The sequence below is a fragment of the Motacilla alba genome, chromosome 6, assembly GCF_015832195.1.
Source record: "Motacilla alba alba isolate MOTALB_02 chromosome 6, Motacilla_alba_V1.0_pri, whole genome shotgun sequence".
Classification (NCBI taxonomy): domain Eukaryota; kingdom Metazoa; phylum Chordata; class Aves; order Passeriformes; family Motacillidae; genus Motacilla; species Motacilla alba.
This window is the reverse complement of record NC_052021.1, coordinates 14,804,924-14,830,448: the sequence shown is the minus strand read 5'-3', so window position 1 is coordinate 14,830,448 and position 25,525 is coordinate 14,804,924. Positions and strand designations below refer to the sequence as shown.

At 38.2% G+C, this 25,525-nt stretch overlaps 2 protein-coding genes across 16 annotated transcripts in view; one reads left to right on the top strand and one right to left on the bottom strand.

The window, feature by feature from the left end:
- KAT6B (lysine acetyltransferase 6B) overlaps window positions 1-23,915 on the top strand; it is a 108,647-nt gene extending 84,732 nt beyond the window's left edge. For all 15 annotated transcript variants that reach the window (XM_038141506.1, XM_038141514.1, XM_038141505.1 and 12 more), the window contains 5 exons: window positions 13,854-14,085; window positions 15,832-15,991; window positions 16,597-16,863; window positions 18,058-18,358; window positions 20,015-23,915. In XM_038141506.1, coding sequence (XP_037997434.1) covers window positions 13,854-14,085; window positions 15,832-15,991; window positions 16,597-16,863; window positions 18,058-18,358; window positions 20,015-22,500 — 3,446 coding nt within the window. In that variant the 3' untranslated portion in view covers window positions 22,501-23,915. The remainder of the gene's footprint in view (window positions 1-13,853; window positions 14,086-15,831; window positions 15,992-16,596; window positions 16,864-18,057; window positions 18,359-20,014) is intronic.
- DUSP29 (dual specificity phosphatase 29) overlaps window positions 22,874-25,525 on the bottom strand; it is a 27,038-nt gene continuing 24,386 nt past the window's right edge. Inside the window, exon 5 of the transcript XR_005257471.1 lies at window positions 22,874-24,088. The gene's annotated coding sequence lies outside the window, so the exon portion shown is untranslated. The remainder of the gene's footprint in view (window positions 24,089-25,525) is intronic.

Below are 25,525 nucleotides of genomic sequence, written 5' to 3'. Positions count from 1 at the left end.
TGCGGTCTGTAAACAGAATTGAGGTGGAGATGAAGGGGGACCATGGGGGTTTTTTTAAGATAAAATTTACTTTAACTAAGAGCATTTCCATTCTCACTTTACAATTCTGAAAGTACTCTTTTGTTACTGCTGGGGCTGTGGCAGACAGTGGAAGGTGAAAATGCAAGACCAAGGGTGGAGAGGAACAGTTTGTTTTTTTAATAGGCTTTATTGGAAAGGTGTATTCTCGAACTACACTTCTGAAGATTTAAGGATCTGTGTAAAACAGGCCTCTTTAGTTGTTAAATGTGGTGGCCCAGTTGAATCATTCTGTGCTGTGGGGTTTTCTGTGCTTGACTGACTGACTTGTGTACCCCAGTACAGAACACTGCATCAGTCTCCTCATTGTTCACAGATGCACTGTGCACTGTGTCCAGATGAAAGGTTGAGTTACCTTTTTCTTCTCTCTTTTTTTTTTTTTTTTTTCTTTAGGAAGGAATTTAAAGTGTCTGTGGTAGCTGTAAATCGGTGAGGGAGCCTGACTGCTGCTGCTTATTTTCTGTTCTTTTTCTTGGTGATTGATTATGTTGCTGACCCCAAGGCTTGAGTTTGGCCTCTCCTAAATAACTAATAAGGAGCATTCCGTCAAGCTGAGATTTAGATGAGGAGGGAATGAAGATGGATTTTGAATCAAGCTTAGTTGACTTAAGATTATTCCAAGAAAATCAGCCTCTTGGGATTTCTTGGCATCACTTGTATATAGCTTTATGACACTGTACATTTATCAGAATTGCAAAAGAAAGCAGACATGTCACTTCAGATACAGAAGCTAAGGCTGTTTTAACTGAAGAGCATCTTTATTCCAGATAACATTGAAAACATTGAAAAGGCAAGGCTAAACATGGTAAGAATGATAGTGAGTATTTTTTGGACAAAGCTGTATTTATAGGGCATTAGTGAACATGGAAAGCCATCTGCTGAGGACTGCTGGCTGAAAACAGATTTTAACTAAGTAATGCATCTTTAATTATTAAAATTTTTACAGAGGTTAAGGTAACCTGGGAGGAAAAGAGGTTTTGTCTAAATTGGTAGGGTTCAGGTTAGGAAAGCTGAATAAAGTTAAATCTGCTTAGCGACATTGAGGAAAACAAGAAAAATCTATAGATACATTGGCAATAGGAGGAAGAAAAGGGAAAATGTGAGCCCTGTCTGGAAGGAAATGAGGTGCCTGGTTCCTCAGTATATGAAGAAGGCTGAGGTGCTCCATGACTTCCTTGCTTTGGTCTTCAGCAGTGGGAGCTCCAGGCCCATGGCCCAGGCAGTAGAAGGCAATGAATGGCCTGTCACTTGTTAAGGCACAGAGAGAGCCTTGTGGCCTCCTTAATGGATGTCTTGTTTCCAGTGCCAGCATTTTTATCAGTCAGTTCTACCTTCTTTTAAAGAATCTATTTTTGCCTTGTTTATTGTTGTTTTCAGTAACAGTAGATATTTAGCAGATTACTGTATCTTGGGCTTAGCTTTTTGAAGTGTGCTGTAATAGGTTTGTGTTCAATGCTTCGTAGGTAATGTGCCCTTTCTTATGCAATTTCTGTATATGTTGACTAACCAGGTATTACCATCAAATTTAATAATAATCTCCTTTACCCGTTAGGGTTTTTTTTCTTCTAAGTCTTGTTTGATTAATTTCCTGTTATACAGCATGCTTTAGCAGAGCAAATGAGCAGCAGTGACATTTTGCTGCTCCCATCAGACAAATGCAGCTTGCATCTTTTGTATCTTACGTGTGTCATGACCACTGACCTCAGCAAACTCAGTACTTGCTGTGATTTCTTAGATGTGTCTTGTGGCTTCTCAGTATTCAGCTCCCTGTTTCACTTTTGTTCATATTGTTTAGTACTGCTAGGCTGTCCTTTGCAGGCATGAATAAAATAATGATAGGAAAAGCTCTTGGGCTCTGGAACTTTATCTACTCTAAAACTGCTAAAACGGTCCCTGATAGAGTTTTTGTCCAGGGCATCTGTCACTTTCCAAGTGTGATAACAATCTTCCTGAGCCATGAGTCTGGGAGGATTATGTTAACAGCCAGGTTAACACCCCAGCTGAGAGTCAGAGCTTAATGGTATGGATGCCATCTGTCTGTTCTGCTTGGCCTCAGTGCCATATAAAGATTCTGAGAATATTTAGTGTCCTCGTTACATTAGGCAAAACCTCCTGGTCCATCTTCCCATCTTGTCAGTTTGGTCTTGTAGAGGTACAGAGAGCCTGTAAGAAGGCAAGCAGGTCATGTCTAGTGGGCACAGGAGATATATTTACAACCCAGTATTCATGTGCCATCAGCATTAAACACCAGAAGGTAAAGGCAGTTCCTGAAGGGAGTTCATTCAACAGTTACAGGTGTATAAACTATTTACTTCTTGGTGTCATTTATTGAATTATTTTTCAAATGTAAATTTAAATAACTTAAGATATTGCTTATAAAACCAAGAATAATACAGAGTTGTTAATGATCTTCTAAGCCACTTAACCTACTGACAAATTTATTCATTCAATTGGTATTCAAGTCTGATGCCCTCTGCACACACAAGTCTTGCTTTTAAGGGTACTTCAGTTCTTTTTCTCTTGCTTATGCTTTCACTCTGCTTATAAGTAGTCCACTTCATACACAGAACCTCCACTCAAGGGGGTTACTGGCAACTGGCACAGGTAAAATAAGTGTTAGCAAATTAATTCACTCAAAGGGTGCCTTTTGTAGATCTGACTGTAATGCAGTCATCTTTACCTTTCCTTTTATTCATGAAGGGCGTTTGTTTAGCCCTAACCTCTTCTATGAAGCTTTCTATAAAGGAGCTAAAGGTTTTTGGGCCTCCTGTGTTGGGTTTACTTGAGGATGTGGAGAGGAATAAGAGCTGGCATTATTTCTTGTAACAATAATGAGAGAATCTTTGGCTTACTCTGTTCATCATGAAGAAAGCTTTCCTTTACTCTGACAAAGAAAAGAGAATGTAGCAGGTTGTTCAGTGATCTGAGCATCTCAAGTTACAGCTAGTCTTTTTTTTTAATAGTGTTTGTGTGGATCTTGGGATTGGGGTTGTTTGAAGCTGTTTCTAAAGTGCTTTCAAAGAAGGTACTAACACCTATTTAAGGTCCTCTATCTTTGACCTTCTTCCCACTGACACAGATAAGAACAGTTCAGAGGCACACAGAATACTTATGGAAAAAATAGTAACATGAATTACAGTTTTAGGAATTGTAAGTCTTAATAAGCTCACACTTTCACCTCACCTATTTCTGCCTTCCACTCATGGTCACACCTCTGAACTTGCAGCGTCGAGCTGACCTATCTGGATTGAACTGTCCTGTCTGAATACTCAGCTGTTTTGATATTTCTGACTACCCTTTTGAACCTGTCTTCTCAACTTGTTCATATAATATCAAAACAAAGGGTGTGATGTTTTGTATGACAAAAAACGTTAGCTCTTAGGATAGCTTGAAATGTTGGTTTGAGGTAAATCTTCACTTTAGATACTGGTGTATTATTAAAACAGATGCTAATACTTGCTGTTCTTTCAGATCTTTGGCTTGATACAGAACATTACATGAAAACTCACCAGCTCTTCCCTATCATACTAAAGGATTTATTTTACTTGGTTTTGTTTCAAACAAAACAAACTTTAATGGAAAAGTGCTTGATTCCATCTGCCTGAGTCTGGTAATTAATTTGTGGGGGATGGCCTTTAAAGAGACAGAGAAGAACTCCAAACATACAAGGGTAACAACTCACAGGTTGCTTCTTTTGTTCTGGATGGATTCTCATGAGTATGTTTTCTTGTGACTCAAATATTAACAAATATAAATAGGAGTTGAATAGTGCTGATTACGTAAGGCTTAAATTCTGAGCACAAGCTATTGCATAGGACCTTCCACAAAACATTGATTTGGGAGTAGGGGTCTCTGAGAAGTAGATTTTTAAGCTGTTTCCAGCTCCCGTCAGTAGTTGAGTTTTGCTGTGACACTTCTGTCTGCTCATGGTTTTCAGCTGTGTATCAGCATCTTTCAAGTGTGTGTCTGGAAGCCTTTCATAAGTACCTTGATTGTTTTGTGTAGAAGAGTTAGTGCAGTGGTGTTGAGTTCCCTTTGCTGTGTGTGGAATTGTATGTAAATGTTGGTATGTGTCATCGTGATGTGCATACATAAATATTGAACTGAGAGTGACGGGTTTAAGTCAGGCAGTGCATGGCAAAAAGTTGTTATCCTTATAAATCAGACTGAAGTCCAGAATGTTAGTGTTACTTAGCTACCTGGTGTTACTTTATTATGCAGATTTAGTTTGGATGTAGTTCTTACTTCTGCTGTGAAGGCTACATTCAGTCTAAAATTATGGAAAGATCAGTAGACTAAAATCTATTCTTGTGATCCAAAAAACCTGCTCTTATTTGACTCCATTTGCATGCCATCAGTGCATGGTTCCTACCCCTTTGCCCTCCAGCAGCTCTTGCCAAGTGGTGATGTTTTTGGTCTAACTTCACTGGCAGATAGACCACATCAGTGGACTTGATTGCTGACTGCTTAACAACATGATGACATTAATAACCCAAATGATCCAAATTCTTAATTACAGGTATTGTTGCTCTCATTTGTTTATAGGGCATATTCATGCTAGATATAATACTATTGGATAGAAAAATAGTGTTTAAAATGGGCAGAAATGCATTTAGAATATTAATATAAAAGCACAGAGGTCTTAAACCCTTTCCAACCTTTTTCTGGATAGAAGTACATAGGAAGTGCTCTCCATGATGAATTCTTCCTAATAGGAGTATATGCTGACATCTTGGTGAAGTTTCTTATAATTGTCTATCTTAAAACAAGTATGGATCTCTCTATGAAGTGTTAAGTGCTTTTTTCACTTTTTGTAACAACAGAAAAATATGTACATGCAATGACCCTTGCTGGAATCTCAGTACACTGTAAAATACAATAAAATATTGGTAGTAGTTCCTTGTACTGAGCAATATTTAGGCTAAATAGCAGAAAACAGACAAGATACTACATTTTAGAGCTGTGTGATAGTGGTTACGGAGAAATACAACAAATTTCTTTCCTAATGCATTTTGGAGCATAGCATAGTAGGAGGGAGCACATTGATGGATCCTGAGTTCAGAAGCTGATTGAACTCTGTAACAAACAGGTGGATGGCACCAATGACAAACACATGCAAACCTTACAATTAATGGAACAGTTGGCCCAGAATGAGTTGTCCTGAAGGTCAGAGAGGTGTTTGGAGTTGACACAAGTAAAGAGGGTGATGTGTCACAGGCATCAGTTAGAATGACCACACTAGCACATCAGAAATCAATTTTTACAGCTCTTCTAGAGGAATAAATAGCCATCCTGGTCTTGGGCTTGTTGGAGAATGAGATTTTAAAGAGATAATGTGATTGGGGTGGGCAGGGGAAGGGGGCCCTCTTGTGTTGCATTTGAGATCCCATTATTCTAGTTTGTCATGTCCTGTAGACAAAAAGGTAGAATTAGAAGACTGTGCTTTGTCCTTGAGCTGTAACCTCACTGGGGCAGTGAGTAGCTCATAAGACTGAACTGTTGCTGTAGATGTGTCACAGTCTCTTCAGGGACAGGCAGGGAAGCCAAGGAGAGGAGGCTGTGCTCTACGCAAAGGAATTACTTGGAAGCATGGTTCTCTGCTGTGGAATGAATGGCTCAAAGGTCTGTCAAGCTTTCAGTATGCTTCAGAATCAGGGGACAAGGCAGCAGCCATTAATGCTGCGCTGGACATTTGTTATACATAGCCTGATCAAAAAAAGGGAAGAGGATGAGCCTTCCAAGCAACTGGGTGATACCTGCTAGTGAAAGGCCTTTTTTCCCAAGGACTATTTGAAACTGTCCTGCAAGGACAGCAAGATGCTTGGGACACTATTTAGACACAGATTTTGGAAGGACCTGATAGGGCAAATCCTTTATATTTGGCAGCCCAGGCTGTAGTGGCTGGGAGATAGCAGGGTTTCAGATCCTGAGAGAAATTAGGAGGGTAACTATCAGCCTGAGGTCCAGAATTTTATCTTGTTTAAAGACCTGCTAAGTGGTGTCCTCCAAGAGGCTTGCTGTGAAGAGCACAGGACATGTTGATCTCTGGAGACAGTTCCCTTAGACTGCAAAAATTACTTATTCTAATGTTCATGACAGTAGCAGGCATGACAACAAGCCTGCTGGGCTGCAGGGAGAGTTCCAGATTTTAGCAAAGCCAAATTCTCCAAAAGGCACTGATATTGCTTACATGTACAGCAACGTTAAGCCAAAGCTTGGGTGGAGTTGAAACTGAGGGAGGTGGAAAGTAACAAAACGTGGAAAGCTCTTAGAAGTATGTGGACAGCCAAAGGAAGAGTAAGCAGAAGATGGCCCTGCAGACGAATGGAATAAGCATGGTGTGACAACAAAGGGGCTTGATGTGGACCTCAGAAGGGATCTGAGGCACTTTGTACTTTCTTGGCAGGACCTGTTCTCAGGTGTGACAGATTTTGCCAGAGGAAGATCGAGTTGCCTTAGGTAAAATGGTGAGATTGCCCTGGGAAACTGGCTGATATGACTCCAGCACCTCTCCCCATTGTCTTTGAGAAGTCAGGGCAATTTGGAACATCCTCAGTAACTGAAGGATGACAAACATTGCATGCATCTTCAAGAAACTCAAGGAAGATGAATGAGTGAAATAAATGGTTGTGCATCACAAAGGTTATAGAGCATATGACTTGGTGTAAGTCACATAACACGGGTCTGTATAAATTCTGTCTGCAGGGGTTTCCCTATGCGCTTTCTTCTGAAAATTGGTTGTTAGCATTACAGTGCCTCATGATAGGAGAATTTTGACGTAAGCTTCAGGAAGTTTGGAAGTGAAGTGCTGTCAGCAGGCTGTCATTTAGGCACTGTCTTGCATAGGTCCATTTTGAAGTGGACTTGATAATGCGGTACTTAACAGTGGCAGCTTTCCTGCAGCCTATTTATAGGATCAGTGGTGTTTTCCTATTGTTAGTATAGCTGAGCAGCTGGAGAAAGATGAAATGGAGTTATGCATTGACTGCAATTCTGTGTAGCTGTTCAGATGAATTTGATTGCAGTGGCCTTAGAGCATGGCTAGAGAGCAAGGTTGTCCTTTAGACTGGCACACTGTGTCTCTGCTGTCTGTGTTGTCCTTGGTTCAGTTCAGCCATTGGCAGCTCGCTGCTGTATCCCAGCAATACTGATGGCAGGCAAAGGAAAGCTGCTGCCACTTCACCTTATTATGGCTTGCTGGATGTTGTAGCAGCTCAGTAGCTGTTCCATGACTGACAACCTGACATTTGTTCTAAGCTATGTCATTCCTGATTGTGAGTTGAAACCTGATTTTAAAATGGCCTTTCTTTGCAGGCTAGGCTTGAGGAAGTTTGGAATCATTTAAGTTTGCTTTTTTGTTTTGCTGTGAGGCAAATAACAGTGGCAAAAGAGACTCCATGTTGGAAGCCAGATTAACAGATTTGAATTTGCTTCTTCATATGGTCTCTTCCTCACTCTGATTCTCTGTCATTACATATTACAAGCACACAGTCTGATTTTCTGGGTTTAAAAAATTATTGGAAAATTATTCAGAAATTATAACACAGAACATATCATCTTTTTTGTGTGTGTATTTTAATACGTAAGCAATAAATCAAGGGTTTTGCAATGATACTTCTCTTAAATTTTGATCCTTTGTACTTTAAGAGGTAGAGCCTCAATTGCCTTCATATCAAGGAAGTAAAGATTCCCAATAGAGAAAAATAGAAATTGTTCTCTTTGAAGGTGCCATGACAATGCTCATGTAGTTTAACCAGGACACACGGAAGATGATAGCAAAAAAAAGATCTTTATTATGTTCAGCAGGGTTTCATCAAGACAGCTTCTTGTGCATTTAAGACTGAGTCCTCTCTTGTTCCAAGGCTAGTAGTAGGTTAATAACCACTGTCAGGGTTACTCCTGTAAGACTCAGGAGTTACTCTCATCCAGGGACCTTTGCTATATTGCATTTTCTGTATGGCTCTTCTCCTGTAAGAGTTGCTCCTATTGAGGAGCTACGTGTGTAAAGTTTATTGACAATTCTGTGAATATGGAGCTATGAAACAAGATGTAAACACTTCTCTGTAATGAGTTTTTGCAGTGAAGCAAAGCTCTCCTTTTCTGCATGAAACTACCATTGGTGTAGTTCTGTTTTTGAAAGAAAGACTATTTGGTTGTAGCTTTTCTTTAAAGTAAAAGCCTATCTAATCTGTAGATATTTTGAGAAAAGGGAAGATATAAGCTTGAATTACAAAATTTGAGTAGAAAATTCTGTTCTTTATAATAACTAGATCCAAGATAAGGGCTGGAATACTCTGGCAGGACGCATAGTTTCAAGATTTTGGGTTTTTTCTGTTTCTTTTGTTAAGTCAGCTGTCTCAGTTACAAGAATAACAGACTTGCTTTACTAGTATTTGTAACTTTGCTGTTCATAGAGATGGATATGATTGATTTCCTAGAAAGTGATATTGAATATGAATGACTTTTTAAATAAGATCAGAACTACGTTTGTCTCCAGTGCATGGATGTGATGGATACATGAGACGCATAAAACTGTTTCTTTGATCACAGGTTCTCTGATAAAATACTTCTCAAATTTTCAGTGTAAACTGTTATTTCCAGAGTTTTTGTAGCAGACAAAAAAAAAAAATCTGTTCTCGCTAAAAAGCAAGACTCATTAATCCTTACTCTTGGGGTCCACTTTGAAGACTTAGTTTTTGGTTTTAGCCTCCCTAAGTGAAAAGCAAATATGTGGATTTGTTGCTAGTAGCATAGGAGAGAGCAACTGCAATTTCTAAATGCTTGTGCTGGCACAGAATGAGATTCAGTGCTCTGTTTTCCATTCAGGTACATTTTTGCTGATTCTGTTACTGCTCAAGACAATGCAATGCACTGATGTTTCAAAACAATAGTTGAACATTATACATGGTGCCCTCAAGAGCCGAGTGCCTCTCTTTGTGGCACTGTTCTCAAAGAACCTGCCTGTGTGTAAGCAGTGAAGTTCAAGGAATGGAGGAATTGTGTTAGATCATCACAGTGTCCATGGCGTATGTCACTGTTATTTGTGGAGAGGTTGCTGTGTCAGATACTCCCTTAAGGGAGCACGCGGTTAATAGAACAGAGGAAACTGTACTAAAGTTTCAGCTAATGTCATCTTCTGGAGAATATTGCATTGAAGCTGCCTCAGGATGCTCTGGATGGATTATATTCTGGCTATGTGGAATTTTCAGTAAAATGTACAACTGTATTGCCCATTGGAGAAGGCAAGAAATGTTGTGATCCTTTCAAAAAAGGATAAGTGATACACTTACAAGCCAACTATAACCCTACTTTTCACCTTCTTAGAAGCTACTCAGCTATGATTATTTCTTTTCCAGTGTGGATGCTAACTGAGTATTGTTTGCTCTTAAGCTAAACAAAGTAATCTTTGTATTTAAAAATAAAATTTGTTCTGTCAGTTTTAGTTTGTTCATTGTGTCTTTCCCAGTGTACCAGTTGTTTAATGTCTTTATTTGCTGCTGCTTTGTATTTCACTGTGCAGTCTGCATCTCAATTGTCTTACACCTTGGAAGGCTAGCCTGCATTTGCTATTGTGTTAAAAGCAAAAGAACCAGTGTGTTCCTTCAATACATAAAAAAATTCAATTTGGCTGTCTCAAATTTAAAATTGTGTTGTGATTTTTGCTTAATATTATGAGGCTGAGGTAGTGATGTTTAGAAGTGTGTGTGGTAGGGAAAGAAGGTGTCATGGGCATCTGGAGATATGAGACTTAATGAAATAGCTGCTCTCGGCAGTTTGTAACTTGGTGTGTGCATGAAAATGCTTTCATGCCATAGGACTGAAAGGGAGTGATCTGATCCTGATTTTTAGATTTTCAGGAGAGAGCTGGTGAGATATGAGTCTGTTTACCTCACAGCAGACATGACTATAAATTTCTCCTAGTGAACACACAAGTAAATGCAGTGAATGGAGGAGGAAGATGGACTCTGCACTGCTTGCAAAAGGGAGTGATACTTAATAAATCTTACCAAGCTCTTAAAAAATGCCAAAAAGTGTGGACATTAAACTCGTCTGGTTGGTTCCAATTGTTTGGATGAAGCCAGACTAATTCTGTTTGCCTGTGTTTCAGGTGGTGGTTGCCAATTTCATATTGTCCCGTGGTTTTCTCTCTTGGTCACTGTCTTGCTATCAAGCCTGGACCTCTGATCTCATGCTATTTAACTTGTTTGAAAATAGAGAACCAAGTATCAAAAAAAATTTAGTAGTTAACTAACTGAAAGTTTCGGAGACTGGCACAGATGTATTAAAGTTATTGTTTTCACATAAGTGTGTTGTGGATTCTGTAGCTATTTCAGGGGTGTTACTAGGAATCCTGTAGATGGAAATTACTGGATAATTACAAGTCACTTTGTTTAAATGTATGTTTTAATGCCTAATTATCTCCTTAATTTGTGTTGAAGGCATAAAATTTATGGATGTATATGAACTTTCCCTTCCTCAGATTGCATTTCTTCTAATTGTTTCAATTCTTGGATAAGATGAAACCTCAGTGTTTCTGGGGGGTTTGTGTGACAGAAATCAGAGGCTGTAAATCACATTTGGTGCATTGCTTTGCTGTGGAGGATAGAGATAAGGCAAGAAATAAAAATCATTGATGATATTTTGGCTGTTGAATTTTGTGGTACTATCACTCATTTGCGCAGAAGATAAGATAGACAACTCTTTGTTCTTGATTAGGTCTTACATTTTGTCGTGGTTTTAGTTTTTTGTGTAGCATACAGTCTGGCTTGTTTACTCTTGGGGGTGGGTGGTGAAGAGCTCTGTTTTGTCCTGTAAGTGTTGCTACTGTTCATAATCTGATATCAAGGATTATACCTTAAGAAGGTTCTTTCAGGTTTCCATTGGAGACTGTCCATTATTAAGATTAGGTAGACACAGTGAGGCTGCAGGTATCTGTTTAACAGGGGCATATTGTGCTCATTTCAGATGCTTCAGGATAGATACATGAGCTACGAGATCAGTGTTTTTATTTACCTGCAACTTAGATCAATTACTTGGCATCTCTTTGGTAAGTTTAATTTACTAGGTGTTATTCAAATCACAGAATCTGTTAAGAGAGACTTTCCATTCAGTGCTTGCTACATGTAACCAAGATTGTTACCTCTGATTTATATTTTTGTTCCTCTAGAACGTGAGTATCTTGGAAAAGCACAGGTTATATTTTAGAAAGGTAGGGGAAGAATACTGACAGGTGTTACTGCCCTGCAGGTAACATTTCACTGCTTTAATGTAGAGTGAAAATGACCACTAAAAACTAGTCTCTAAATCCCCAGACACAGGAAAGATACAGTGGGCCAGTTTAGTAAAACTCTAAAGGTACTTGTGGTTGCCTGAGTAATGATTCCAGACTCTTGTTTGGATTGTGGTTTTTTTATTCAGCTTCATGTTATGTTTACCAAGAAATTATAGGTGCAGCCCCCTTATCTATGAGGAAAATGAAAGTAGAGTCCAATTAACTTTTGAGTGTAGTAAATGCAAGAATGAAACCTAGGTCTTGCTAATAACCTACAAACACTTTCTATTAGTGCCCAAGTCTTCTTGAATGTGAAGTTGGTAGGGTAAACTGTAAAGTTACTTGAAGCAATAAGTTCTCCTCATGGACTTCTTTTTAAAATCTAGGTTATTCTTCCTCTCTTTTCCTATGTTGAGGCTTCTATCACTACTTTTGTTACCTACTTCAGTTTTGCATGGTTTTTTATGGGCAGTGACATCTTAGCATAAAACCTGGGTTTGTATGTTGTACACAAGGGGATCCAGAATTCTTTCTTGATGTAAGTGGAGCTTTGTTTAAAATTAGACGGAATAGGCTACACACTATAGGGCTGCTTTTGTACCATTGGAATTAAAGCAACAGTTATTTGCCTTCAAACTATTCAGGGTGCACTGTGGTGTCGAATGTGGAGTTTGATGTTTCCTGTCAACAGTAGTTGCATGTAGTGCCAAGATGTACTAAAATGTATCATCGAGTTATAAAGAAGTTTAATATGCTGCAACTTTAAATGCTAAAATACCTTAACTTCCTTAAATTTTATGGTAGTGTTTCTTCTGTAAAACAAAATAAATTTACTTGCTGAGTTTCCGGTGGTGCCATGCCGATGTAGGCAGGCTTCATGTAGCTCTGTAGGAGTAGGCAGATGTGGGAGGGTATTCCTGAAGCTCTGGCATTTTATCACAAATCATGCTAATAGATATGAAAGGCGCACTATTTATTTCAGTATCTATCTTGTGATCATTTGAGGTGTAGTAGGATGTCTGCTTTCCTATGTAAATTTCTTTAGGCAAACTGGAGCTTAGACTACGGTGCATATCTGTGTGTTTTTTCTCAATTCTGTTGTGGACCTTTGTTATTGTGTCCAAGAAAATGAAGACCAATGTTTCAGGCAGAGTAAATAGACAAATATTTGTATGTGTATTTCGTGGTTTTGTCTAAGAAAAATACCTCTGTGTGTGGTTTGTGTATGGTAGACCATACAGCAAAATGAGGAAACAGCAACTGCTTCTCTTCAACCTGGATATCATGTGCAACCTGTTAATAATACGTTTTTAGTGTATAGCTGATTGGATTGGGAGAAACTTCGTGAAGAGGTTAGTAGGATTTGTTTAACAAACATGACATGACTGTACTAGATATGTTTTGCATCAGTCTTTGAAAAATAAAAGTGAAAAATCTGAGGGGATAAAAGTGTTTTAAGAATATTGGAAGGCACAAGAACTATCTATTTTGGTGGATTCAAAATGACTAAGTAATGTAATTAAATAAACATAATGTCTGTGCTTATGGAGGAGGAAGCGTTTTGTAAACCTGGTTGTTTAAGGCCTGTGTGTTTGCCATTTTTTGAAAGGCACAATGCATAATATGTATCACAGAGGGATGAATTACTGTGAAAGGATACCTGGTATTAATGGTGTTATTTTTTTCTCTACACTGAATTGGTTTTACAGGTGGTATCTTCTGCTAGCTCCCAGCAGGTGTGTTCTACTCTAATTTGTAAAATGCTTTCAGAGCTGAAGAGTTTAAAGGGAATTACAATATACATAGACTATAAAATGAAGGTGCTGTATTGTGTAAAGTGGATCAGTTACTGTCTTGAAGACTGCAAGCAGGAATTATGTGAATGTTCTTAAATGTGAATTAGGGAGATTATTTTTTAATTATTTCTCTTAACTAATTCTCTGAGTAATTCATCTTGTGAATTATGTTACCTCCAAAATACAACTTCTCGCAGTTTAATCAAAAACTTGTGCCACTTGGGGCTTCTTGAAGAAGAATGACTTAAAACTGATATTACCCATGATACTTCCTCTTGAGATTGTTCTGCAAGTTCTTGGCTTCAGTGCTGTAACTCGTTTAACAGTAACACTGTTACTGTAACAGTGTAAATGTTTCTCAAAAGACCAGAGAGTTTTAGTTCTGAAGGAGAACTTGTATGATGGGACCTCTTCCAAAACATGTTGGCTTTTTCTTCTCATCCTTGCCTTACTATTAGAAAAGGGTTTTTGGTTAATGTTTCTCATAACATAAGATCTGAGTCACTCACAAGAATTTGATTTTTCCAATGTCACTTTAATGAAAACTCACCTCTTTTATAGAGAGGATTTATTAAATTGCAAGACATTCCAGTAGTTCAATCAGTCATGCTGATGATCTTTTGTATTACTTCCAACTTTCTTATGGGCTAATTAAAATTCCTTGCTTTTGTTATCTCCATAAGGTATCCTGTTTATTTTTATTCTAGGTTATTTACTTTCTAGAAGAGAGGGTCAAGCAGGATCCCCTGAAAAGCCATTGTCTGATCTGGGTCGTCTCTCCTACTTGGCTTACTGGAAAAGTGTCATTTTGGAATACCTGAACTGCCACCATGAAAAACAAATCAGCATCAAAGGGATGAGCCGAGCTACTGGAATGTGTCCACACGATATTGCCACAACCCTGCAGCAACATAGCATGATAGATAAAAGAGAAGATAGGTCAGTGAATCTTGTAAAAAAAAATTAAAAACTGAGACAAAACATTTTCTACTTACAAAACAGTTGATGTGAAAAATGTCTTTGTAAAAAGTTTAAAATGAGTGATAACCATCTTACCGTAGAAGTCAGTGCGGATGGGTCTTACATACAGAGCTTTTCTTCCTGGGGCTTGTTAGGATGCTCTTTCATGTTAATGGTTATTAGAAGTATGTGGCCAGCTCAAAACATTTTCAGTTAAGAGTTTTGTTTCATTCAATATAATCTTCCCTAAGTGTTCCCAGCTCTTGCTGTGCAAATATTTTGCTTTGAATACCAGTAAGAGAAAAAATGGTGTTTGTGGGTGGCAGTGTCTCTTTCCACACCTCCTCTTTCAATCAGTGCTGAATTCATGTAAACCATGGGATCAGATCAGCTCTACATGAAGTGCTCCTGCTCAAGGTACTGGTAATACAAGCTTCTGTTTAATGGTATGATCAATGTTGAAAGTCAGTGCACTGAGAAGGTGAGTTCCTGTTTTGTGAATATCTTCTTTCTTCGTGTTCTTGATGGGTGTTTTAGAACTTTTACGGGTTGTTGTTTTTGTTTGATCTGTTTCTTTCCATAAAATGTCTTAAATGGCTTTCAATGGTATTTGTGTTTCTGAAGATGATCTTAATTCTTTCTGGATATTCCAATCATAGAAACTTTATAATTAAGCAAAGCTGCTTTACAAACACTGGCCTGCCAAAACAATAAAATTAAAATCAGAAAAAGTTCAGCCTCAGTAATTTTTGTGTCCCAGCACTAGTATTCAAAATTAGTAATTTTTGAGCCAGTAAGAATGCAAATTTCAAAAAGGAGATTGGTTTACAAGATGGTCTATCAGAGTAGTAAGAGGTGTGCTGGCATTTCCTTAAACCTCTGTAGTTTTCTGTAGTACTTAGTTATGGACAACCTGAGGACAAATGTATTTTAAGGGAAATTTTTCGTACATGTAGTGAAGTTTTTCACAATTCTAGAAAACAGTTCTGGATCTGATTTCTTTTTTTAAACTTTGTTTTTCACTGAGAGAATGTTGTTACTTCACCAACCTGTGCTTGAAATACTTGCTAATCCTTGTTGTTTAGAATTGTGTAGTTCTTTGTAACAGGGGAGTTTGATGGGTTATGTGCTAATATATTAGCATACTGTGCTATTTTATTAGTCTTCACCTACTTTTGATATGCCACTTCATAGTAATTGGAAGGTTGTGCTGTACTTCATTAGCACAGGACCAAAGGATATTTGTATGCATCGTTAAAAAACCTGTGCTTCTGACTTGCTTTCATGTCCTGTTAACTTAGGTCTTCAGCTGTAAAATCATGACTTTCTTACTCTTGACTTTATGATCCACAGAGTTTTCTGGCTATGTTTGTATGTAATATTAAAATTAGAAATTGTTCGGGCAGTGATTGAAGTGCCAACACTAAACCTCTTGAATTACGTTTAGGGTAGTCAACTATAAAACCTTGACTTCGCTCTCTGTTGCCCTAGTGATGGTTAATACTGAGCTTTCACTTCATAAACTGTTGTTCCTTCAGTTCCTCTCAGTAAACAGTCAGTAGTGTAAGGATGTTTTCACTGTGTGCGAGCTGGTGTTTTTAGTTTGATGGATCCTTTCATTTACTCATATTTTTTCACAGGTTGTCCTGCAGAAGCATGTCAGCTATAGAAAGGCTGTTCCAGGTGATCCCTTTCTAAATTAAATTACTGTTTATTTGATTGTAGATTTGTAATTATTAGAAGGGAAAAGCTGATTTCAAGTCATATGGAGAAACTGAAAGCGAATCCACGTGTCAATGAAGTAGATCCCGAAAGCTTGAGATGGACTCCTTTGTTAGTTCCTAATGCTGCAGTTTCTGAGGAAGAGAGGGAAGCAGAAAAGGAGGTAATATCAGAGATATCTTGTGAATTTCTCTTCCTTTGGCTTTCATAACTCTGAATATTCAACATTAGACTGTCCTAAATAGTCTAAATAGATTCATCTTTGACCACTTCATATTGCTATTGTAATGCAGAATTTTTGGAATCTGTGCAGCAACACATGGTAACTTTGGGGGGATGCATATGAAAACTTAAAATGTGAATCACTTGTCATGGAGTTGTATTTATCACTCTTGAGGCAGTCAAAGAGCATGTAATCAGATCAAATTTGGTGCAGAGCTCAGGGGCTGCACTTCCAATCGATTCTTTGTGTTCTCAACTTGCTCAAAGTGATCCAGTCAGTGGGCATGTAATGTAGTGCTAAAGGACTTAAATCAATTCGCTGCATCATTAATAGTGCTAAATATCCCATGAAATGCAATCTTCTTTGGTTTGTTATCTGTTAACTGTTGTAAAGGAGCAACTAGATGATTCAGCTGAAATGTTGTTGCTAGGTTAGCCAGCAGTACTAATCAGGGTTGACTTATTTTAACTATTTAGCTGAATGTAAAGGATATGGCTAAGTAAATGCTGTTTCAGTGACCTGTTATTTTAACCTCAACCCTTCAGGCTGAGCGTCTTATGGAACAAGCTAGCTGCTGGGAAAAGGAAGAGCAAGAAATATTCTCCACAAGAACTAATAGTAGGCAATCACCTGCAAAAGTACAATCTAAAAATAAATATTTGCGATCTCCAGAAAGTGTGGCCGTGGTGGGGGAGCGAGGGCAATCCACAGAACAATCTAAGGAAAGCAGTGAGGAGGATGGCGGGGATGAGAATCAACAGAGTTCGCCTCCCCGGCTGACCAAGCCCCAGTCGCTGGCCATGAAGAGAAAGGTGTGTTACTTCAGTGCTTTGCCTCAAAGTCATTTGTCTCTGATTTCAATCAAATCCTTGCCATCAAAATAACAACCTGGTTTTTTGCAAACATTTATTAGACTGTTTTAATCCTTTGTGTTATTTGGGCACTTAACTACTCCTCTCTTCTCTTTTCTGCACTCCATCTAGTTATTATCTTTTGGATTTTTCACAGAACTATAAAATACTAGTGACATAAAAAACCCAGAATTTTCTGTTAATTTTTAAACTAGAGATTGCCCTCTGGTGTTTGGCATTGGTATTGGTTCAATATCTTAATAGTTCTTTTTTTTTTTTTTTTATTAAGATGGAGTCCAGCTTGTGGGGATTGTCATTTTATTTTTTTAATATAGGAGCTCCTATAAGGGGAATACTCTTTTTCAGAAGAAATGTTGAAATGTTAAAACAGAAGGGGTTTTTTTACCTATATTCTTCTAATTTAAAGGTTAAATTCTGGTTACTGCCATGTTTGCACTAATTTTTTAATTTCCTTTAAAAAATCAACTCTGAGTTGCTTAAATTAGTAAACTTAAGATTCCCAAAATTTTGAAGCACTCACCTTAGCCTTTGTAGTTAGGCATCTCTGGTGAGAATTAGGAAACTGGATTGTCCCTTTGGTTATACTTTGTGAGCTTACTTTAAAGTAACCATAAATCCCTGAGAATGTATAATAATAGGACAACAAAATCTTGAACAGTTTTTTTTTTTTACAGCAGCCAACTGTAAGATGCTTGAGGTGCACTTCTTTGATGTTATCTATTTTTCTGTGTACATACTTACTTCTAAAAATAGCAGAAACCCAAAATGTAGAAGGATAAGCTTTGGTACTTGTGAAGGTTGTTGTGGAATTATAAATCTACAGAGGAAAAATGTGTGAGTACAATTTATGTAACAGTGCTATGAATATTTGACAGAAGAAGGTAAAAGATACTACAATATAAAGAAAATTCTACTCTTCGTTTTCACTTACAGAAAGGTTTGTATACGTACCTATTTTAGCTGTTTAGACATTTTACTTTTAGATTCTGTCTACATTTGAATTTGATGCCATGTAAGGTGTTTTTTTGAATGAGTAAATGGGTTATTATAAACTCGCTCTACAAAAATTTACGTCCAGAATCAGTTAATGAACAGGAATGTAGGAAGAGTTTGATTTGTGGAATTATTTTTCAGAGACCTTTCATACTGAAAAAGAAAAGGGGCCGTAAACGCAGAAGGATAAATAGCAGTGTTACAACAGAGACAATTTCTGAAACAACCGAGGTGTTGAATGAGCCATTTGATAACTCAGATGAAGAGCGCCCCATGCCACAGCTGGAACCCACCTGTGAGGTGGATGGAGAAGATGATGACTTGAAGCCTGTGATTAGAAAGGCTTTTGAGTATCAACCTGGGCAGCAAAAACAGGAGGAAGAAGAGCAGAACAAGGAGGAGAAAGATAATCATTGTTACAGGCGTGATGAAAATTGTACAGGTAAACTTCAAAAGTTCTCACATCTTCACGAAAGTAATTTTGTTGGGTTGCCTTCAAAAGAGATGTTTATTTTTGTCATGTATCTGGAAATTTTTAATGAGATGTATTTAGCTGTTGTTATTATAATAATTTGCTTTTTGTGTTCAGGAAACAAATCTTATCCAGTCTGAGGCATTGAAATTCTTGTCATAATCTTAAAAACAAGTTCTGTGTCCCTACAGCAGGGCATTTCATACTTTCCAGTGCAAAGGGTATCACTGGAATATTGTCCAATATAGTGTTTGTATCAGCGGTAAAGGATACAAGCAAAAAGTAACATTTGATTTAAACAAATATCTTTCTATTCAGTGTTGTTGGTAATTCAGTGAAATGTTTGGTGCTTCTGTGGCATAATATATCCTCAGCACCAGGATCCTGTTTTATTTCCCTACGAAAGAGACAAATTTAACTGTGTCCTTTCAAAGCTGCTTTTCTAGTTTGATTTCAAGGATATTTCCTGTCAGAAAAGTTAATGGATGGATAGTGAAACTACTAATGAGCTATTCTGAGTGCACACTTTTCCCTTGACCCTCCTGGCCCTCAAATTATGCTTATGAGTTTTAATTCCAGAATGAATGACTAGACTCTCAGGTCTGTGTATTTTCTCTAAGAAGCCAGTAGGTACTACTGCAGTATTTTTGTAATTGCATGGGAAGTTCCCTCCTTGTGATCTTCAACTGAGAGATCATGGGCTGATTTCTATTTCAAACAGCTCTTGTGTGATATGGTACATTAGAATATTACCACTTTTTCCAGCTTCTCAAGAGAAACTATTTAAACTAATAGTAGCAAGTTCCAGCTCTGTCCCAGTGATCAGGTTTGCACTGTTTTAACTGGACTGATGTTTTTTATTTGCCCATGGACCACATCATCACAATATAGAAGTATCATTGAAGCCATTACATTCCCAAGTGTAACGTGTTATATCTTGATAATTTTCCTTTTTTCTGGAGTATGTGTAAGTGGTATCTGGGGAGAAAGGAAAGAGGTGAATGTGTTTCAGTTCTTTTTTTTTTTAGTCAGTGGATTAGTTTAGCACTCTGTGTGTAATTTTAATTATCTTTTGCCTTCTATCATCTCTTGTGAACCATGTCGTGAGATGTTGCCCATGAGAAAGTACTAGAATACCTTTTTTCAGTATTGGTATTAAAGCATGACTATGTATTTTTTATGGCTTGTCCTCCAGAATGGTCAAAGAGGAAATTCAAGACTTTCATGTCATTACTGTCAAAAATGATGAATGTGTGTTAAATCAATGTCTATATAAAGTGAAGGCATACTTCTATTCTAAAACCAAAGGTGGAAATCAAATATTTGGACAGTATTTGCTTTAGTTTATGTGTCTTGTCATTTAAATCTCTGGGATTTTTCTAATGTATAAATGGTGGTTCTGATAGTGTCTGTTAAAAGGCCACCAAACCATAACATATCTGTGTGATGTGTTTGAGCTGTAGATATTACGTTGTCCTGCTGTGTTTTGAGACTTGTTTATAACTCTTGTTTCATACTTTCTTAATACCTTTTGAGTTTATATATTATTTTCAGGTTTATATTGGAAAATATTGATTAGTCTGCAAGCTAAGACTTTTTTTTTTTTGTCTCTATTACTTCCCAAAGATAATACAGAGGATGTAGCTGTGTTGGAAGAAAGCACTAAAGACAATCTTGAACCTTTAAAGAGTAAGCAGGGTTGGCCCAAAGGAGTTAAACGTGGTCCATCTAAATGGAGGCAAAGCAAAGAAAGAAAACCTGGCTTTAAGCTTAATTTGTACACTCCACCCGAGACTCCCATGGAGACTGACTATCAGGTGCTGGTGGAAGAACAAAAGGAAGTAGCTGAAGAAAAGCCCTGTTCAGTTCCTGCTGTTACAGAGGAATCTATTAAAGAACCTGCTGAAGCACTGCCACCACCGGATGATGAGGTGAAAGAAGTAGAACCTGAACCTCTGCATCCACCCAGTGAACCCTTTGAAAAACAAGAAAATGATACTATTAAAGCTGGGGAAGAAGAAAGGAGCATAGAGGAAGATGGAATCGATTCAAAAGATCAAGAAAAAGACAAAGCAGCAGAAGTTTTTGTGCAGAAAGAGGAGTCTGTGCATTTGGATGATCAGGAGGAAGAGGAGGAAGAGGATGAAGAACCTGCTCACAATGAAGATCACGATGCAGATGATGAAGATGATAGTCACATGGGCTCAACAGAAGTGGAGAAAGAGGAATTGCCTGGTGAAGCTTTCAAAGAAATGCTGGAAACTCAGCAATCTTTTTTAGACGTAAATGTTCAAACTGGTAATTCAAATCAGGAGGAGTTAATGGATTGTGGCGTTGACCTTGCAGCTGATGAGTGTGCAAGTGACCAGAAAGAACTTGCTACAGATTCAGACCCAGTGCCTGAATCTGATGATGATCATGCAGACAACAACCAGGACCAAAAAGCTGGTGAAGAATTACATTCCGATTTCAAGGGAGAAAGTACTGAGACCATGGAGATTGACTCAGAGACCGTTCAGGCAGTACAGTCTCTAACCCAAGAAACAAGTGAACATGAAGATACATTTCAGGACTGTGCAGAGACTCAAGAGGCCTGTAGAAGTTTGCAGAACTATGCCCACAATGACCAAAGTCCCCAGATGACCACACTGGATGACTGTCAGCAATCTGACCACAGCAGCCCAGTTTCATCTGTGCACTCTCATCCCAGCCAGTCAGTTCGTTCTGTTAATAGTCCAAATGTTGCTCCTTTAGAGAACAGCTATGCTCAGATCAGCCCAGATCAAAGTGCCATTTCTGTGCCGTCTCTGCAGAACATGGAGACCAGCCCAATGATGGATGTTCCCTCAGTTTCTGATCATTCGCAGCAAGTTGTGGATAGTGGGTTTAGTGACTTAGGAAGTATTGAGAGCACAACAGAAAACTATGAAAACCCAAGCAGTTACGATTCTACGATGGGTAGTAGTATCTGTGGAAACAACTCTTCTCAAAACAGTTGCTCGTACAGCAGCCTTACGTCTAGTAACCTAACACAGAGTAGCTGTGCGGTGACCCAGCAGATATCTAACATTAATGGAAGCTGCAGTATGATGCAACAAGCAAACATCAACTCTCCTCCCACTTGTAATGTAAAATCTCCCCAAGGCTGTGTTGTTGAAAGGCCTCCAAGTGGCAGCCAACAGTTATCCCAGTGCAGCATGGCTGCTAATTTCACTCCACCTATGCAGTTGACTGAAATCCCCGAGACTAGCAATGCCAACATTGGATTATATGAAAGAATGGGGCAGAGTGAATTTGGAGCAGGGCATTACTCACAGCCATCTGCCACCTTCAGCCTTGCTAAACTGCAACAGTTAACTAATACGCTTATGGATCATTCTTTGCCTTACAGCCATTCAGCTGCTGTAACTTCCTATGCAAACAGTGCCTCTTTGTCTGCCCCCTTAAGTAACACAGGGCTTGTTCAGCTTTCTCAGTCTCCACATGCCGTTCCTGGAGGACCCCAAGCACAGGCTACCATGACCCCTCCCCCCAACCTTACTCCTCCTCCCATGAATTTGCCACCTCCCCTTTTGCAGCGTAACATGACTTCATCGAATATTGGAATATCCCACACCCAAAGACTGCAGACTCAGATGGCCAGCAAAGGTCATGTCTCTGTAAGAACCAAATCCACACCTCTGCCACCTGCTGCTGCAGCCCATCAGCCCCAAATTTATGGGCGAGCTTCACAGACTGTGGCCATGCAAGGGCCTGCGCGGACCTTAACGATGCAGCGTGGCATGAACATGAGTGTAAATTTGATGCCAGCCCCTGCTTATAATGTCAATTCAGTGAACATGAATATGAACACTCTTAATGCTATGAATGGTTACAGTATGTCCCAGCCAATGATGAACAGTGGGTATCACAGTAATCATGGGTATATGAATCAAACCCCTCAGTACCCTATGCAGATGCAGATGGGAATGATGGGAACTCAGCCATATGCACAGCAGCCAATGCAGACAGCACCCCACAGTAACATGATGTACACTCCTCCGGGCCACCACGGCTACATGAACACAGGCATGTCCAAACAGTCTCTCAATGGATCCTACATGAGAAGGTAGGCCCGTGGGAGACACGCAACCAAATCGGCGTATGGGATTGATCTGCACAAATACCTTTGGAGAGTACGATTTCAAAACCAGCAATTGGTGTGAATGCAAAAACATTTGTTGGCACCATTTAAAAGCTGTATGCAGCAGAAAGCCTTATACAAGTTTTTCTTTATTTCATGCTTTGTTGGTTTTTTTTCTTTTTTTTTTTCCTTTGGTTTCGTTTTGTTCTGTTTTGGGATTTTTTGTTTATTTTTTTAACATTGTGAGATTTAACTTCTCTTTGGGGGGAATTAGGTGGTTTTCCATTTTTTGTTTATTTCATTGAGCTTGAAGTTCTCTGGAAAGGAAGAACTCTTTCTATGAACTGCAATTACACAGCAGCTGATGGTTCAGAGCCATTTTATGTGCCTGCTCCCATTAAAAATGTGGATAAACAGACTCCAAAACTATCAGACAGTACTGGATCATGAGCTTTTTCTCTCTCCTTTCCCCACATGTAAATGCCTTTTAGCAGTTCTTTTATTGTATTATTTTGTTTCTGAAGGTGACACTTCTGCATGCCGCTAATGTCTTTGTTAGTGACAGTGCATTTTGTAGTACTGTACAAGTGTTGTGCTTAACAGTAAGCCATTTCTTAATTTTTTTGCCTTGATTAGGTTACCCTAGTTTGAGGGGTAAAAAAAAACCAGAACTATATTTTTGTTAATTATAAAACTTGTAAAAATAATAAAAAAAGCTGCAAAAGCTATTCACATTTTGGTTAGTTCAAAGGGTTTTATTGCTGTATGTTTAGTGTAAAGTTGAGACTCTTTTCCATTTTTGTGACCAGTTTCTTTGGGGCTGGGTAGGAAAAAAGGCAGCTTTCTGTTTTATAAAAACTTACGTTTTTTTGTTGATTGAAACATCTCAGTGTTTATTTGTCAAGTTTTGAAACATTTTCGTATATGTCCAAATACTTGGCAGGATTTAAAAAAAAAAGTAGTGAATTTGGTGTAAAGTTGCTATTTTATGGAAATGCCTCTAACTTTACATTTTCATTCCATCTGTAGATTTTTCTATCTTTATAAAATATTGGAGTTATTTTTTAAGGGAAAAAATAGAGCAGTAGCGTGTGAATAGCTCAAACTAAGCTTACAGATCGCATGTAAAAAGGCAAAAGTTATTTGTGTCTGTTTATATTGCTTCCTTTTTTGTAGCCTTTGTACCTGTACAGAGTGACTGTAAGGGCCGAACAGAAGAGGCTTGATACATGTAAAAATAGGACCCAGTGACACTCTTGTATTTATCTGTTATCTTTTTAGTCAGTCACTTAAAAAAATACCCACAAAAGACCCACCCAAGCAACAAAATAAAAACTGCAAAAAACTACACCCCCCCCCCCCCCAAGCTGTACATTTTAACATAAAATAAATTATGATGAGCCATTTTTAGCCTCTTGTGTCTTGTCATAGTTTGATGTTGCATGGGAATTCCCTCCTGAAACAGTGTTTGTTACAGTGCTCTCACGTGCTTGATCTAAAGCCCATTACAGTCGGTGGGGTTTGGATTAGGCTGTTTAGAGCTTAAGCGTAGGTTACTCATCATAATTGCATACACCCTGTGAAAATAAAGAATACCTAAGATTATTTTTTTAATAATCTTAATAAAATATTGAATAAATATGTATTTAATACCTTACAAGGTTGTCAATATTTAATGTATGAAACTTCTTTCCTACAGAAGGTGTGAATATATATATATATATATATATCTATATAAAAGGATATATGATAGTAACAGACATGGTGTTTGAACTGTATTTTAATGATAGAATTGTAATCTCTTCCTTTGTCATTGTTGCTGGGTGACAAGATGATGCAAATTCTGCATTAAATCTATGGGTTCTGTGTATATGCATGGATGTGAGCACACACAAACATACACAGAGATGAGCACTTCTCATGTAGCAACAGAAGGTTTGTTAAAGACAAGAAGGCTGTCTACAAGTGGATCTCATGAGTGGACAAATTCAAATGTGGGATGTGTGAACCTACACCAGAACAAGTCCCTGTAATAATTTTTCAAAATGCTTCTAATGTGAGTGTTGCCACTGTCACTGCAGTGGGTTACTAGTTAAGGTGAAAGGAGGGGCCATCTTTACTGAAAACTGTCCCCAATCCAGTATATAAAACAGCTTTAAAGGTAATATTTCATAGATTTTAAAGTCAAAGAAATGTGTATTTCTTTAAATAAAACCATTACTGTGGGGTGGTGCCAAATCAAGAAATGGATAGTACAGATTCATGTGCATGACCTGGTGAGTTTTAATACAATGGAGCAGCAGTCTCAAATAGTCAATCTGAATGAGAGCTAAAATTGCTGGTCAAATGGTAATCTGGAGTAACTTGTGTTTTAGGAGTTTAGAACTAGAACACCTGATAAGGAGAGCACCTTACAACAAAGATCTTGGTTCATGCCCTTACATTGTCAAATTTGTTGATTGAAGGCAGAGAGTATTCATAGTACTTAAACTTTGCTTTCATCTTTACAAAGTAACTCACCTTTTTATGCTTAAGGAAAGGAAAGTGGAACTCAATGCAGTTATGTGCAGCCTTCAGGTGTGTTTAGCTTTATGTCTGGTGGTTTTTCATTTGTGTGTTTTTACAGTGAATGAAAAAGGTACCTGGGTCTTTATCCGCTGTTGTTCAGTTTCAAGTTTTGAAGCCTGTAACATACAAGCAACTCAAACCTTCTTAACATTTCAGCTATTTGCTAACCTGAAACAGCATCTTGACTCCAGCATATTGCTAAAATTCTCTATTTACAATATATAGGTTAAGAGTTGGTTGGGAGATGATGCATAGTGTATGCACAACAGGCAAGTTTGCAATATCATCTTGTTATTTCAGAATTTAATCCCTTTCAGGAGGACAAGGGACTACCCCACATCTTTTGCCATAACAACTACTTAGCTGTGAATTGCATTATGGCACTAAAATTTCTGATTAATAAGAAGGTTGTTTTTTCCTTGACAGATGTACTTGTTCTCTGTCTT